The 15,671-nt window shown below is 53.8% G+C and overlaps 1 protein-coding gene across 1 annotated transcript in view; it reads right to left on the minus strand.

Annotated features, from left to right (window-relative positions):
- Positions 1-10,786, minus strand: part of IRS2 (insulin receptor substrate 2) — a 30,142-nt gene extending 19,356 nt beyond the window's left edge. Inside the window, exon 1 of the mRNA XM_081214499.1 lies at positions 6,642-10,786. Within this exon, the coding sequence (XP_081070625.1) occupies positions 6,642-10,695 (4,054 nt within the window). The 5' untranslated portion in view covers positions 10,696-10,786. The remainder of the gene's footprint in view (positions 1-6,641) is intronic.
- Positions 10,787-15,671: the final 4,885 nt, after the last annotated feature.

The raw sequence follows: 15,671 nt of genomic DNA on the forward strand, positions 1-15,671 counted from the left end.
TTAAGTAAGTACTTTTGAATTTGCATAGAGAAAGCACTATGTTGCATTCATAAATATTAAAGATTATGCACTGATTCTATGCAAAAGTGAAAGTCATTCTTGAGCTATACATATGGATTTTAAGGTAATCATTAAAATCACTAATATAATGAACTCTATCATAATACCTATTTTTTTCACATTGGAAAGACTGAAATTTAGTACTATACCATAATAACTCACTCAAGCAGCTGTACTAAAAATACCATATGGATAGATTAAAGTAACACTAAAACTACAGTTATACTTAAGGTTATAAAGTTTTAACACGATTAGAGAACACATTATCATTCAGTATTGGAGCTTCAATTATGAAAATAATATCCACATGCAGCCTCTTGGAGCACAACTGGATGAGATATTATGAAACTACACACATGTACACACACACACACACACATCACCCCAAAATAGTAATTATTTATTTCCCCCAAATTTGGTACTCTTTAAAATTGATACTAAAAAGCCCAGTATTTACCAAATGCTGTACATGTAATCATTCATCTTTAAGGTATATCATGGATCACAATATTTGACCAAATATTCCAAATTTCAGTAAAATCACCATAAGCAAATCTCGTCTCTGGGCATAAATACCACGTATGGCATAAGAAAACTGGGCCAAGTCTGAAGACATGTTTGCCTGATGAACTTTTACAAAGTCTCTGGACAGGTAAAAGCGACTTGATACAAATTTCATATTTCCTAGTCCAATAGAAAAGACATCCAGAGCTGCTAACTTAACCATTGTATCATTTTGTAAAAGTGCAGCCTGTAAGTCTTAACCCAATTCCATTTCAGCAGAATGCAATGAATTCAGTTCTGATGCAATGAATTCAATTAAATGAGACGGCCAAGCACAGAAGTATCTTGTATAATTCGCACCCACAGAGCAAAATGCTAGTGTCCAACATAGACTCCAGCTCTCTCTATTCACACTTTCTTCTGTGCCCGTTATTTCAGTGCACAGTTCATGTAAGTCTCTGCAGCCATCTAGAAAGAAATGGAATAATCAGGAGCAATTATCAGCCTCAGCATTTCCTCGATCTTGAGTGATGACTTCACCAGTTCTCTTCAGAAAAAATCTACCACTGAACTCTGTCTACAATAATCGACCTTGAGTGATTCAGAATAATCACTGCCACCTTGAAGAATACGTTCAAATTAATGAAATTAACACAGAAAATCTTCCCACTGAAATGTGGCTATTCTCATAAAACCTACCACCTGATCGATAACATGTTTATAACCACTGATCTTGGAGATTCAGAAAATTCCGTTTGGTGGATGAGAATGCCAGCATTCAAAGGCCTTGCCCAACTTGTACGGAAACATGCATTCTGCTCATGTCTGCAGTAGATAAAGTCTGCAGAGAATTCACCTATTACAGGAGCCCCAGTGAAGACCGGGCTGTGGGGAAGGGCACGTTGGTCCGCTTTCCTCTGAGCTTCCCCAACTTGGTGTACTTGGCAAAGCAGATAAAGGAGTCAAGGTACATTTTCCCTTAAGTTTCTGAGGTGAAATGGGAACACCTGATTCTGTGCTACCCAAAAAAACAAAACAAAAAACCCTCTCCACATGCCAAATCTGATACCAAAAGTTAACCGGCTCTTGGGACTCTGCTTCTACAGAAAACGCATTAGTGGGAATTTTAACAGAAAACCCATTATCCCTGTGCTGGTCCTGAAACTTTCACAAGTTCTTTTCAGAAAGAGATTCATTTTAATACTAAGAGTTCTAAAGAAAATAAAGCATTAATTACCTATGAAAATTCCTCTTCTGGGGGTTAGTAGGCCTCTGGAAGAACAAAAGAATCAAACGCTGGAGGTTTTCCTACCCAGTTTGACAACCAGACAAATCAAAACAGGGCAGGAGTGATCACCCTCATTAAATCAACCCTGAAGAGTGAAGCCCCAGGCCAAACAATGGCCGATTCAGCAACGAAAAGTTTAAGGGTTCTGTTTTCCTCATAAGGCGTCCCATATTAGGAGCAACACTGTCAATTTTAAAAAACCTATATTCCAGTTACACATTTTCATCTTGACACTATCTCTTACAACCACTTCGTAAAAGGTCATCAGAAAGTACGGTCCTGATACAGTTTCAGGATCAGACGCTCTTTTCCTTAATTGTTATTTTACTATGTAATTTAAAACACTACTTCATGACAATTGATAATTATCTATGAAAAGAAAAATCTCAAGTGAAACAAAGAGGGGAAAAAACAATGGTTCTTGGAGACTGGAGTAAAACCAGCCACCAAAACAGAAAAGGCCTGAATTTCTTAGGAAGGTACCGGCTCCGTGTTTAGCAGCTATGAGCATCCTGGTTTCTAATTTAAGAACACCCGTTTACAAAAAAGTGTCTTTCCTGTACACGCTCATGGTTTCAAGGTAGCAAGCATCAGTAGCATCGCTGGATTTATTAACACGTTTCTTTTTTTTTTTTTTTTGGTACGCGGGCCTGTCACTGTTGTGGCCTCTCCCGTTGCGGAGCACAGGCTCCGGACGCGCAGGCTCAGCGGCCATGGCTCACGGGCCCAGCCGCTCCGCGGCATGTGGGATCTTCCCGGACTGGGGCATGAACCCGCGTCCCCTGCATCGGCAGGCGGACTCTCAACCACTGCGCCACCAGGGAAGCCCTAACACGTTTCTTTAGAGGACCTGAACCGCTCCGGATGTTGACAACCTCCTGGGCCTCCCAGGGGCCCCGAGCACAGGAGGAGAGGGTTCTAAGGACCCCATTCTACAGACAGAGAAAGTGAGAAAGAGGGATTAAATGGCTTTCCTCTCTCGCACATGACTCACGAAGAACAGCAACTAGACACCTGGTTTCCTGATTCCTGGGTTAGTGTTCCACACACCCTGCTTCCTTCTCCGAAGTACTATTTTGGTAAAGGTTTCTCTTTCAATAAAGGAACTAGAACAAGCCATGTGACTTTCATTCAGGAAAGCCTCTGTGTGTTTTCATTAGCACCTTAGTTGTCTGTTCCTGGGAACGGGGTGGGAACAGGGCACGGATGACCTTATTATGACAAGAGCTAGCCAACCAAAGCGGAAAAGCATGCACGACAGGAAAAATAAAGCGTGTGTGGCTTGTCAAGTCATCTCCTTGGAGTTCTAAAAATATTCAAGTCCCTGGCTTTAAGACTTCAACAGACAATACTTTTAAACACGACTTGTGGACTGTGTTCCCCCTTCAGGAACAATTGTGTTGCTCTCTCATCCCTTGATTCTTTCACTGTGGGAGGTGAATAAACAGTCCTTTTATGGAACAAATTTAAATACAGATGCTTTCCGGTAATTCTTATCTAATCTGCCTTGCACCTACACATAAACCAATTTTGGAACAAAAACCCCACTAAAGAGGAAGAGTAAAATAGCACAGTTTATGGTATACACCGATCTATAACTCTAACAACCAAATATATAAAGTTCATTTTAAAAAGTGGTTTTAAAGCACAGTAAGTTCAGCAGCATACAGTTTCAGTTCCCAAACAACAATACTCTGAAGATTGCTTATACTTTTTCCCATACACACCCACAAAACCCAGGGTAGGTAACCTTCTCCCTGCTCCCAAGTAAGATGCATAGTTTAGAGTTCAATTTGTATCGGCTCTGCGGGACCTACAAATACATACACACACATCTGTGTCGATCTAAGGCGTACTAACTTTTTAATTGGCTCCACCATTGAAACCCCACCGCCATCCCCGATTCTATTGGAAACAACCATCAAACACTGCTGGAACCTTACCTCTTTGTCACCACCTCTCCAAATACCAAACGCTACCCCCAAGGGACCCCGAATGGTTCCACTTCAGCGTAACTCGTGAAGTTTTTCCACGCGGAACCCAAGGAGCTGGGTGTGGAAACACGGCCACTTCCGAGAGGTAGGGCAGCACGCCCAATGACTCAGGAAGTTCATTTTCCATTTTATCTTCAAAGAGAACGCTTTGCAAGTCTTCCTTCCATAAATCATGCTCTCAAAGAACTTATCTCCTGTGAACTTTTTATTTATGAGCATCACAAACAAACGTCTACGCGTAAACGTGAGTTCAGTAAAAGTGGATGTTCATTCTGGGTTTCTCAACAGTCCCTTTCTGGCTCCACAAAATGCAATTTAGTTTCCCCGTTAATAAGATGAGATGCTCGTCTTCCCTATCCTACTGTTCTCTGTGCTCAAAATTAGTTTACTAGAAATCCATTTAGCATGTAGTCCTTTTTTCAAAAAAAAAAAAATGTGGTTTGGGCACAATGGGTCAATTGTAGTTATCCATTTTGCTTAAAAATAGTCTTTTTTCCTTCTTAAGAGAGTGTTTACGTTAACGCCCACAAAGACTCTGGACAACCAGCAATCCAAAGAGATCTCTCATCTTTGTTCAGCCACCACCGAACATACAAACTGCTGTTTTGATTTCGGAATCCTGAATCCTATAGGTTGTAAGGAATTTTATACTGGTGGGAAATCTGAAACAAAACAGGCCAAATCAGGCCTCTCATAAACTTATCTCTTGCGGTTTAACATTTTCCCTCATCTGAAAAGGGCATTATATTAGACGTGAATCACGTTTCTGAAAGTATCTACTTTATCAGAAAGGCCTTGAATCCTTTCAGGCCTGGAGGTGCACACTCCAGCTCATTCGCCCTGTGACTGCAAGAAACACCTCCCAGGGCCCTCCTCAATCCAGTCCAGGTTTTTCCCGCCTACTCCACCAGAAGCAGTAAGAGGTGTTGTGTTCTCAGGCTGTTTTTCTGATTAGAATCAGATTTCAGCAAAATGTACTTTCGTGTTCACGATGGCCTATACCCATTCCTGTGCGTACAGATTTCTCCTCCACTCAAGTCTAGTTACGCCGGTGTGTTTATCTGGTCTGCATCTTGGATGGCAGCTAATCATCCTTCAAGTCCCAGACACACAAGCAATTTTTCAGATGCACCTGTAGGCCTTAAGTTAACTCCAAGCAAAGTAACCTTCCGCTGAGCGTCATCGTTTATGGGACACATCCTGACAACTTCCAGTGGGCTTCATTAGATGCTGAAGCACCATACTCTGATAGTTCTCCGTGACTCTTTTTATCTTGTGTTCCACAATTTTAATAAAAAAGCAGGTAGCGTTTCCTCTGTTATATTGGATTTCCAGCGTATCCACTCTACAGCTATAACTTTAAATCCCCTGGATACTAGAAAACACATGCTGGATTTAGATGGCATTAGAGGGCTCTGTTCACTTTTAGAAAAAAAGGTGTACGGATCCCCAAGCTAGCTCAGTTGTCACCCTGTAACCCTTGCAGACTGCTGACCTCAGGCCAGCATCTAAGCCATGTTCACTGCTCTGTGTTTTGCGGTTCCCACAAAGCCTCTATCTTCCTGACAACCCTGCACAGAAGCGGCTGCAAAATTAAAGAAGAAACTCTCTTGAACCCACTCGCGCCCCCCCCTCCGACCTCTCCTCCACCTCATCATTCAAAGTTTGAGACAGTCAGGACCTCTGAGACAGTCAGGACGCACCTGCAGGTGCAAAGCAAGCACACCTTTCTCCTTTTGGATCTATGATGAGACTGCAAAGAACAATACTGGACACCATCCCATCCAATGGTTCCTGAGAAGACCAGAATGGCCGTCTTTCACTGTCTCCTCTGAAGCCCAGATTCACATTACCTGGGCGGCCGAAAAATGCTGGGGGCCTGGGCCCCGCCCACTGGTCGCTTCACATGACTGCGCCTGGGCTGCCCCCATAGGCCATTTCTCAAGCATACTCAGGCGGTCTAACTGGGGCAGGTGCTCCCATCCATGGTCCCCAAACCGGCAGCACCAGCACAACCTGGGGGCTTCTTAGGAAAGCACACTGGGAGCCACATCCCAGACCCACTGCACTGGAGTCTTGGGGATTCACCTAGCCCGGCCGTCCGGGTCTCAGCAAACTCTCCAGGTGACTCCCAGGTGGGCTCGAGTTGGAGAACCACTGCTTTGAGCTGTGTTTAAGCAGCGTTACCATTTCAGCCTGTTCGGAGAAAAGGAACGTCTCTGGTGGAAAAGCTCCTACAGGCTACGTGTAAACTTGAAATGGTTCGCTGTTCCCTGCAGCAGTCACCAAAATGGATGTTCGTTTCCTAAACAACTTTTGGGCCTGTGTTTTATAAACTCTGAGGCTCGGCAAGAGTCAGCCAGGCCCGGCTCCAGGAAAACAAAGAGAAAGGTGAAGGCTGCGGCCTGGGAGCTGCTGGAACTTCAGGTCCCCTCCCGGCAGAAGTTTCCCACCTCTCAGATGGAGAAAACCCCCTCTGCCGCCTACCTCCCCCCTGGGGGGCTGACCTGGGGCACCCGCCAGGTGTGTTCATGGGAAGACGGGGAGGCTGGGCCCAAGAAAACAAATCAGAAGTCTCCCGAGTCTGAAGATTCACATTCAACTCAAAGATGACCTGAGTGCTCTTGGCAAGATCTCTGGGGCTCCAGAGCTGACATCGGGCCAAAAGTGAAACAGAACAGGAAACCTGCGCCCGTACTCTGGCATTTAGGTCGAGATACCAAAGAAGGGAAGAGGCTTTAGCCACGGATGCCCTCGCGTGCCCACCCTTCTTCCACCAGCCGCAGGGGTCTCACCTTTCACGACCGTGGCCTCTTTCAGGTGATGCGTCAAGAAGTCGAGGCTGGCGTAGGTGCTGGCGGAGGGCAGGGCGCCAGGGCCGGGCCCTACACACACCCCGCCGGTGCTGCCGGCCCCTACCGCGCCGATGAGACCCCCGAGGCTCCGGGTCCGGCCCCAGGCGCTCTTGTCTCCCGTCTGAGGATGCTGCTGAGGCTGCTGCGGAGTCGGCGACAGCCCCGGCTCGTCCCTCACGTCGATGGCGATGTAGTTGAGGCCGTTCTGGAAGCCGGCAGAGGTCTCCCGGCGCATCGGCGAGCCACTGCCCCCGGGGCAGCCGACCAAGCCCCCGGGCTGGCTTGGCGTCCAGGGCCGCGCCTGCGCGGGGAGCGGCGGCGGCAACTGGCGGGGGGACGTGGGGGGCTCGTCACCGCCACCCAGGACGCTGCCGCCGCCCGCTTCGCCGCTTTTCCTGAGAGACACGTTCTCCACCGAGGCCGAGTTGTGGCGCTTGGGGTTGTGGGCGAAGGACGGGGACACGGGGGTCACAGTGGTGGTCGAGGAGAAGGTCTCCGAGCTGTGGCGGCGGCGGCCCCCTTGCGGGTCCGCGCGGATGACCTTGGCCCCGCGGTGTGGGTCTGGGGGTTGGGTAGCCTGCAGGAAGGCCTCGACCCCCGACACCTGGTCCATGAGGCTCAGCCTCTTCAGGCCGGACACGGGGCTGCTCACGCGGGCCCCGTCGGGCTTCGGGGGCGCGGCGATCGGTTGCGGCGGCGTGGCAGCCACGCCGAAGGCCATCTCGGTGTAGTCGCTGCTGTCGCCCGCCCCCGAGGACGGAGAGGAGGCCGCGCCAGGGCCCTGGGAGGGCGGTGCCGGAGGCAGGCGGTACAGCTCTCCGGGCGGGGGCGGCGGCGGGGGCGGCTGCAGGGCCGAGGAGGGGGCGGCGGGGCGCGGGGGCAGCGGCGGGTACGCGGAGGCCTCGGGGGACAGGAGGGCGTCCAGGGAGCCCACGGGGTCCCCGGCCTGGCCGCCCGGCTGGGGTGACTTGGGCGAGCTGAAGTCGAGGTTCATGTAGTCGGAGAGCGGGGAGCGCTGCCGGCTGTCGCCACTCGTGCCCGGGGTGCCCGAGCCCAGCGACGAGGCCGGGCTGCCGGCGGACAGGAGCGACGACGACGAGGCGGCCGAGGCCAGCAGCGGGGGAGCGGGCGGCGACAGGCGCGCGCCCGCCTCGCCGAAGTCGATGTTAATGTACTCGCCCGGGCTCTTGGGCTCAGGCGGCAGGGGGTACTCGTGCATGCGGGGCAGGGTCTGCAGCCCCTCCAGGGACAGGCGCGTGGGCCGCGCGGCCCGGCAGCGTTGCCCCAGGAAGCCCTCCAGTCGGCCGCTGCCGCTGCCACCGGGCCTCCCGGGCGAAGGCACCGCCGGGTGGGGTGGCTGCGGGTGGCCGTCGCCGCCCCCTGGCCCGGACGCAAAGGCGCCGGCTGGCTGCGTGGACCCCGGGCCGGCCGTCGACTCCAGCCGCTCCTCCTCCAGGATGCGCCCCACGGGGGAGCTCATGAGCACGTACTGGTCGTTGTCCCCGTTGCAGGTGTAGGCGGCCTTGTAGGAGCGCGGCAGGGAGCTGTAGCAGTAGCTGGGGACGCCCCGGAGCATCTCCCCGCCGCCGCCGCCGTGCAGGGCGGCCGAGAAGAAGTCGGGCGGGGTGCCCGAGGCGCCCGCGTCGCCGGGGGACATGTTGAGGTAGTCCCCGTTTGGAAGCAGCCTGCCGTCGGCGGCGGTCTCCACGGACAGCTTGGAGCCGCCGCACCACATGCGCATGTACCCGCTGTCCTCGGGGGAGCTCTCGGCCGGGGAGCTGGTCTTGTAGCCGCCCCCGCTCCCCGGGAAGGCCCTGCTGGCGGCAGACGCGGGCGTGGGCCCCGCGGCTCCCGCGGGGGGCAAGGCCGCGACGGCGGCGCGCGGCTGCAGGATCTGCTTCGGGGCGGACACGCTGGTGGGGCTCATGGGCATGTAGTCGTCGCTCCTGCAGCTCCCGCCGCCGCCCGCGAGAGCCACGCCGGGGGTCATGGGCATGTAGCCGTCGTCCGCGCCCAGGTTACTGCTGGAGCTCCTGTGCGACCCGATCTCGATGTCGCCGTAGTCCTCGGGGTAGGGGTGGTAGGCCACTTTGGGGGAGGACGCGGGGCACGACGGGCAGAGGCGGCCTGAGCTGCCGGAGAAGGTGGCCCGCATCAGGGTGTATTCATCCAGGGACGCGGAGGAGGGCTGGGGCACTGGCCGCTGCCGGGCAGGCGTGGTCAGGGAGTAGGTCCTCTTCCTCAGCCCCCTGTCCAAGTCCTGGGCCCCGTCCCCGGAGACTCTGCGGTAGGGGCGGCCGCAGTGGCTCAGGGGCCGCTCCATGGTCATGTACCCGTACAGCTCGCCCCCGCTGCCGTCCCTGGCCGGGGGCGTCTCGGCGATGGACTCGGGCGTGTTGCTCCTGAGACTGCAGAAGGCTCTCAGGTCCCCAGGGCTCGAGCCGTACTCGTCCAGGGACATGAAGCCAGGGTCGCTGGGGGAGCCCGAGGCCGAGGCGCTGCCGCTGGAGGGTCGCTGGGGGTGCAGGGGGTGCTGCATGTGCGGGTGCGGGCCCGGGGGCGGCGGGTAGGAGCCCGAGCCGTGCCCGCTGCTGGACGACAGGCTGCCGGGGCTGGTGGCGGCCGCCGGGGGCGAGTGCGCCACGGGCATAGACATGGAGCGGCTGTGCTGCAGGGCGCCCCCTGCCGGCGCCAGCGTCACCTTGCTCGCGCGGCCGCCGCAGCCGCCGCTTAGCGTGTGCGAGCGGCTCAGGGGCGCGCGCACCGGCCCCGGGCTCAGGGGGCTCCCCGCCACCGACACCGGCCTGCCGCCCGCCGCCCCGGCCCCCGCCGCCACGCCGCCGTCGCCCTCGCTGGCCGTGCGCACCCGGCACGAGCTGCACTTGGCGGCCGGCGGTGTCGCGGCCAAGCTGTCGGTGCGCGAGCGGCGCACCAGGCCCGTCTGGCTGGGGGGCAGGTTGACCAGGTGGTGGTGGCGACGCGCGCCGGGGACGCTGATGGGGTGCGTGGCCGACGAGCCGGACGACTGGCTCTTGCTGCGCGGCCGGAACTCGAAGAGCTCCTTGAGTGCCTTCATGGCCTCCAGGATGGTCTCGTGGATGTTCTGCGCCACCACCGAGTCGTCCGCCTGCATCCACAGCTCACCAGGGCCCGTGACGGCCGAGCGGCCCACCTCGATGAAGAAGAAGCTGTCCGAGTGGCCGCAGCGGCGGATGTTCATGAGCTGCAGCGTCACCGACGGCTGCTCGCAGTTGAGCTTCACGAAGCCGATGGTGCGCGCCGACAGGCACAGGCGGTACACGCCCGTCAGGTTCTTGCTCTGGCCCAGGCCCTTGGGCTTCAGGTTCACCTGCCACACCTCACGATAGGCGGCCGTGGCGGGCGCCACCAGCCCGTAGCTGTCATCGGCCGCGTTGGCAACGGCGGCGCCGGCCGAGCCGCCCAGGGCGCCGGGCAGGGAGGCGCTGCAGGACGCGGAGGGGGCGGCCGCGGCGGCGGCGGCGGTGGGGGGCGCGTCGCCGGCGCTCGCTCGGCCCTCGCTGACCAGGTCGGTGAGCGCGCGGTACCAGCCCTCCTGCTCCTGCTCGTTCTCGGCCGCCACTGCGAAGTACTCGTCCTTGGTGTAGAGGGCGATCAGGTACTTGTGCTTGGCGTCGGCGCGCTTGTTGATGTTCAGACAGCAGTCGAGCGCGATGACCCGCTTCGGGGCGCCCGCTTTGCTCCGCCACTTCTTCTCGCTCTCGTAGTACTCGAGCCGCGGCGGCTGCGGTGCCGGCCCCCCGCCCGCTGTCGCCGCCGCCGCCGCCTCGTCGCCGCCCGCTCCGGGTCCGCGCAGCACGAAGAAGCGCTTGTGGCCGTGCTTCTGCTTGCGCAGGTAGCCGCACTTGCGCACGCCGCTGTTGTTGTTGTTGTTGTTGTGGTTGAGGTTGAGGTTGAGGTTGGGGCCGTCGCCACCCGCCGGCCCGGGGCGCCCGTTCATCGGCGGGCTCGCCATCACCGGCGCTTCAGGCCGCGCCGCCCGGCCCGGCGTGGAGGGGCCGGGGGGAGCGGAGGGGGCGCGGGCGGCTCCCTCCCCCCCTGCTCGCCCTCCGGAGCCCGCGTCCCTCGGGCCCAGGAGGTGGGGAAGGTTCGGGGAGGCCCGCCGGGTGGAGGGTGGGGGGCCGGCACCGCGCGGTGGCGCAGCGCCCTCCGCGCTCCGGGGCCCCAGAGGATGCCCGGCGCGGGCGGCGGCGGCGGCGGCGGCCGCTGCCTCCCGATCTCTCGGGCGGCGCCTGGGGCTCGCGGGCTGGGCCGAGTGTCGGGGGTCCCCGAGCCTCGGGGCCGAGCCTAAGGCGCGCCCGGCCGTACGGGTCCCGCCGCCGCGCCGCGCTCCGGGGTGCCGGGGTGTGCCCCGGTACTCGGGGTCTGCGCCGCCGCCGCCGCCGGGGCTGCTGCTGCTGGTGCTGCCAACGGCGACCTGGGCTCGTCGCGGTCCCCGCCGCACAGTGAGTAACACATCGCGCACCGAGTGACTGAACTAAGAAGAGCAAAACAACATGTGACTCGGCGTTACGCAGGCACACACGGCGCGGCCCGCCCCGCCCCGCCGCCCGAATTGGCGCCGCGCTCCCCGACGGACGGCTCGCGCGGCCAATAGGCGCGGGGCGCGGGGGGGGCGGGGCGGGCCGCGCGGCCCGCCCCGCCCCCCTTTCTCCCGGGGCCGCGTTTCCCGCCGTCCCCTCCCCCTCCCGCGGAGGCCAGGGCCCGGGTCGGGTGGGGGCCGGCCCGGGCCTCATTAATCAGAGGCTCGTTGTGGATGCCGGCGGAGGAGATGCCACCCAGGGCGGGAAAAGGGGCGCGCGGGAGGGGCGGGGGCCGGCGGCCGCCGCGCGGAGGGCCCTGCCCTCCCGCCTTTGACTCAATTAATTGGGCTAGGAGCTTCCGCCGGGGAGGGGACTGGGGTGGGCGGAGGGGGAGGAATTGGGACTGCAGGGGGCGGGGGCCGGCGGAGATCAAGGGCCGACACCGTCCGCCAGGGTTCGGTGCTTGGGAGGGGACGGTGGCACCTCACTCGGGCCCCGCATCGCCTCGCCGCCGCCCCACTAGCGGGGGCCAAGATAGGGGCAGTGAACTTGGCCGCCCTCTCGGAATCCCCCTCCCCCCAGCACACACTTTGGCTTGCGGATCCGGCGCCCCGGCTTGGGGTGGACGCGCGCCCGCCCGGCTGGGCGGGTTTGCTCCTGGGTGGTTCCCGGGTGCCCGGCCCGCGGCTTGTTTACGAGCATCACGTTAGGCACCAGTGAGCTCTGAATCCATAGCAGTTTCGTGCCCCTTCCTGGAAGGAGAGCCGGGGTGCTCCCGGAGTCCCACCCGCTCAGGGGCGCCCTTCCCTCGCACCGGGTCGTGGGCTCTTTCCGGGGCGTCATCAGCGCCATTCACTTGTCAGGGTCTCGGGAAGTTGAAATCGTCTGTTGGATGTAATAGGAGAAAGAGAAGGCGGACGAGCAGGCGTAGAAAACTGCAGTTTCCTTAGTGCCGGGAAGAGGGCGCGCTCCAGCGAGCACACAGCCCTGTGTGCCGGGTCCCCGCGGCGGGTGCCCTCCTCCTGCTAGAGACCCTCCGCCCCACGCGCGGAGGCGCGGGAGTGGGCGGTTCCAGACCCGCGTGCCCTTAGCCGGCAGCGGCCGCCGCGTGGAAGGCGCCCATGGATGCTTCGAATTTTTACATCTGTGTGCCTTCTGTGACTTTCAAAGTCGATCACAAATAAGGACCCACCATACAATCGCGTCTGCTAAATGACAGTGAGGGCTACTGGTGAGGGTGGGAGTCCCCGAGTGCAGATCAGAGCAGGCTCCGGATCCTGCAGAAACCAAGAAGACTAAAAGCAAGCCCTTGTCTTTGTTTTTTTGTTTTTTTTCAATTGTGTGTCTTCACGAAATGATTTGGAACAATAATGTTGGTTATTTTTTTATTAAGTCCTGGAAGTTTGCCTTTGAATGTCCTCTGTACTTAAAAATGTCTTTATTTTAAATGTAATAAAGTCTTAAATTTAAGAAAAATAACAAGATTGTAATATTTGAAAGGGTGATATATATTTTAACCTGTTTGTAAAACTGTGACCTAAAAATTCTGCTAGTTAATTTTATGGGCCGAGAGATCCCTACTTACAGAAAGATCATAGTAGTTCTGTTTGTTGTGTATACACATTATGATTATTGATGAGTAACAAACATAAGAATAATCAATGACACAAAAATCATCATAGAATTTGCCTCAAAGAGGTGTATGTAGGGCTTCCCTGGTGGCGCAGTGGTTGAGAGTCCGCCTGCCGATGCAGGGGACACGGGTTCGTGCCCCGGTCTGGGGCGGCTGCACCCGTGAGCCATGGCCGCTGAGCCTGCGCGTCCGGAGCCTGTGCTCCGCAACGGGAGAGGCCACAACAGTGACAGGCCCGCGTACCACAAAAAAAAAAAAAAAAAAAAAAAAAGAGGTGTATGTAAAGTTGATCCTTCATTTTAAACCATGCTTTAAAAAGTAATACCTCTGGGAGTGCCCTTTTAAGTGTGCATGTGTATTGCTATGTGGGCATGGGTGTGTATATACATTTGTGTGTGTGTGTGTGTGTATGATTGTGTATGTGTTGGGGGCACCACCCTTATGGACATTGTGCTTGGGTTTTTTATTCTTTTTAGATCTTACTGCCCCTTTTATGGTAACATGTTGCCTAGCGATCTGCTAAGTAGTTAATATCCATTCATGTTTTCTTCTTCCTTGACCCTCTGAAAAATAAAATTCTTAGGAACTCAAAAAAAAGAACAAAATGAGAGAGAGAGATGAAGGGGTTCTTATCTGGGAGCTTGAAGAAAATGTGGCCCAATTTTATTGGCTTTGTGATGGTTTAGAGTAAAGCAGCGCTGCCTGTATGTTCAGTAACCCTAATGGGCATAGTATGATCATGGGGCAACCTGTTTTCAGCATCATGCCATAATAATTTCTTCTGAGAAAGTATCTTTTCTTTTTGATTTTGACTTTTCATACAAAATTAAGTTTTCAAATATTCACTGAATACTTCTTTGCTGTGCCCTTCAGATGTTAACAAGTCCATCTTGTATTTGTTTGTTTTTTCCCCTTAGAGGGATTACAATGTTCAATGCCAGTTTCAAGTAAAGGTGTCAGAAGCTCTCCTTTGGCAGTTGACACTTACCCCATGTAGTACTGCCTCAGTCACTGATTAGGGGCAGACAAGGCAGGGTGAAGAATGATCTCCTCTCTCAGTGGTGTTCTCATACTAGAAGATCACAAAGCTATAGCAAAACTGCTTGTCATTCTGAAGTCCTAGAACCTCTCACTACAAGTGTGGGAGCACAGTTTCCATTCTCATTAAGAAGTCAGTCCATGAAACCAGCAGAAAGGAGCTCTGTAATTAGAAGCATCCCAGTCTTCTTCCTCAGCGAAGGAACTAGTTGTCTTCCTCCCTTTCCATTGCCAAATAAGCTATTTATTTATTTAAAGCTTGTGTGACACCTTGTGATTTTCCAACTGCTCTCCCATACTTTTCCAGCAAAAGTCAGCTAAATAACATCTGCCAACCTGCTCCCCGCACAGGGCTGGGTGCTGCTGTGTGGCCTCTTGCCAGCAAGAGCCTGGATGAAATTTTTTCTCATGGTCCGAAAGCTTTCATCGGAAATTCTCTTTCCTTTCATGGGTAGCAAAATGGCCATATCTTTAAACAAGGAGGGATTTTTGTTTGGTTGGTTTTGTTGTTTTGTTTTGTTTTTTAACATAGAATCTTACACAAGGATTCTTTTACTAAAACCAAAAGTCCTTTCTGGAATAATTTAATTACCTTTCATAAAGTAGTCAATTTCACAAAAGTGTAGACGTTAAAAACGTATCATAAATCCATAACACAAATAACAATAACAATAATAGTGACCATCACTAATTTTCTTCTCTGTTTCATATAAGGAAGCATCTGTAGCAGGAGAAAAGTAGATAACATGAGAGGGTTTTTTTTGTATTTTTGTTTTTTTTAATTCTTAACCCTGTAGCTGTTTGACAGTATTTTTGGTCTGGATGAACTCTTATCTAACTGAGAAAGCAGATCACTGAGTGGAATATTATGTGACCAGTTTTAAAATGTAGTTTAGCCACATAGCACAGGGAGATCAGCTCGGTGCTTTGTGACCACGTAGAGGGCTGGGATAGGGAGGGTGGGAGGGAGACGCAAGAGGGAGGGGATATGGGGATATATGTATATGTACAGCTGATTCACTTTGTTATAAAGCAGAAACTAACACACCATTGTAAAGCAGTTATACTCCAATAAAGATGTTAAAAAATAAAATAAAATAAAATTAAGATATACAGTGTAAAAATAAATAAATAAATAAAATGTATTTTAGGAATAGAGATTTTAACATCAGAGGTTTACACTGTAGTCTTTAAAAAGGGTGGCAACATTTCATCAATTTTGCTGTGTTACATAATGTATGACAGTTGCTCATTTAATACATTTCCCTTTCTGTGATGAATGAACCCTGAGGACAGATTTTCCTCATCTCGGATTCATATGGGGACTTCCTACACTTTAGCAGCTAGTTTTTTTCTCTCACAAATATATTTGCTAATAAGTTTCAACTGAAATTTCACAAGGATTTTGTAATATTCCAGTGCTGTGCAACAGAATGATTTACATGAGGGAGTGTAACTGCTGTTTGGATCATTCACTGTCAACGGGTGGCTTTGCAAATGTTTGAGAAAGCAGGATTTGTTCATAGATTGTATCGGTTTCTCGGAAGTTGTACAGGCTTTCCACTTCAGTATTTCTTTCGCTCATTAAAAATCCTGATATATTTTAAATAGTTCTTCCTTAAATATTCATTTGGGGAAGAGGGATTTTCTAAAATAAATGATTTCTCATGCGCACATATGCTAGAGCAAACTAACACTTAAAAATTATTCTGAAAAGTGTATGAATTGAATTAATAC

Source organism: Mesoplodon bidens (genome assembly GCF_964165515.1).
Source record: "Mesoplodon bidens genome assembly, chromosome: 17".
NCBI lineage: Eukaryota > Metazoa > Chordata > Mammalia > Artiodactyla > Ziphiidae > Mesoplodon > Mesoplodon bidens.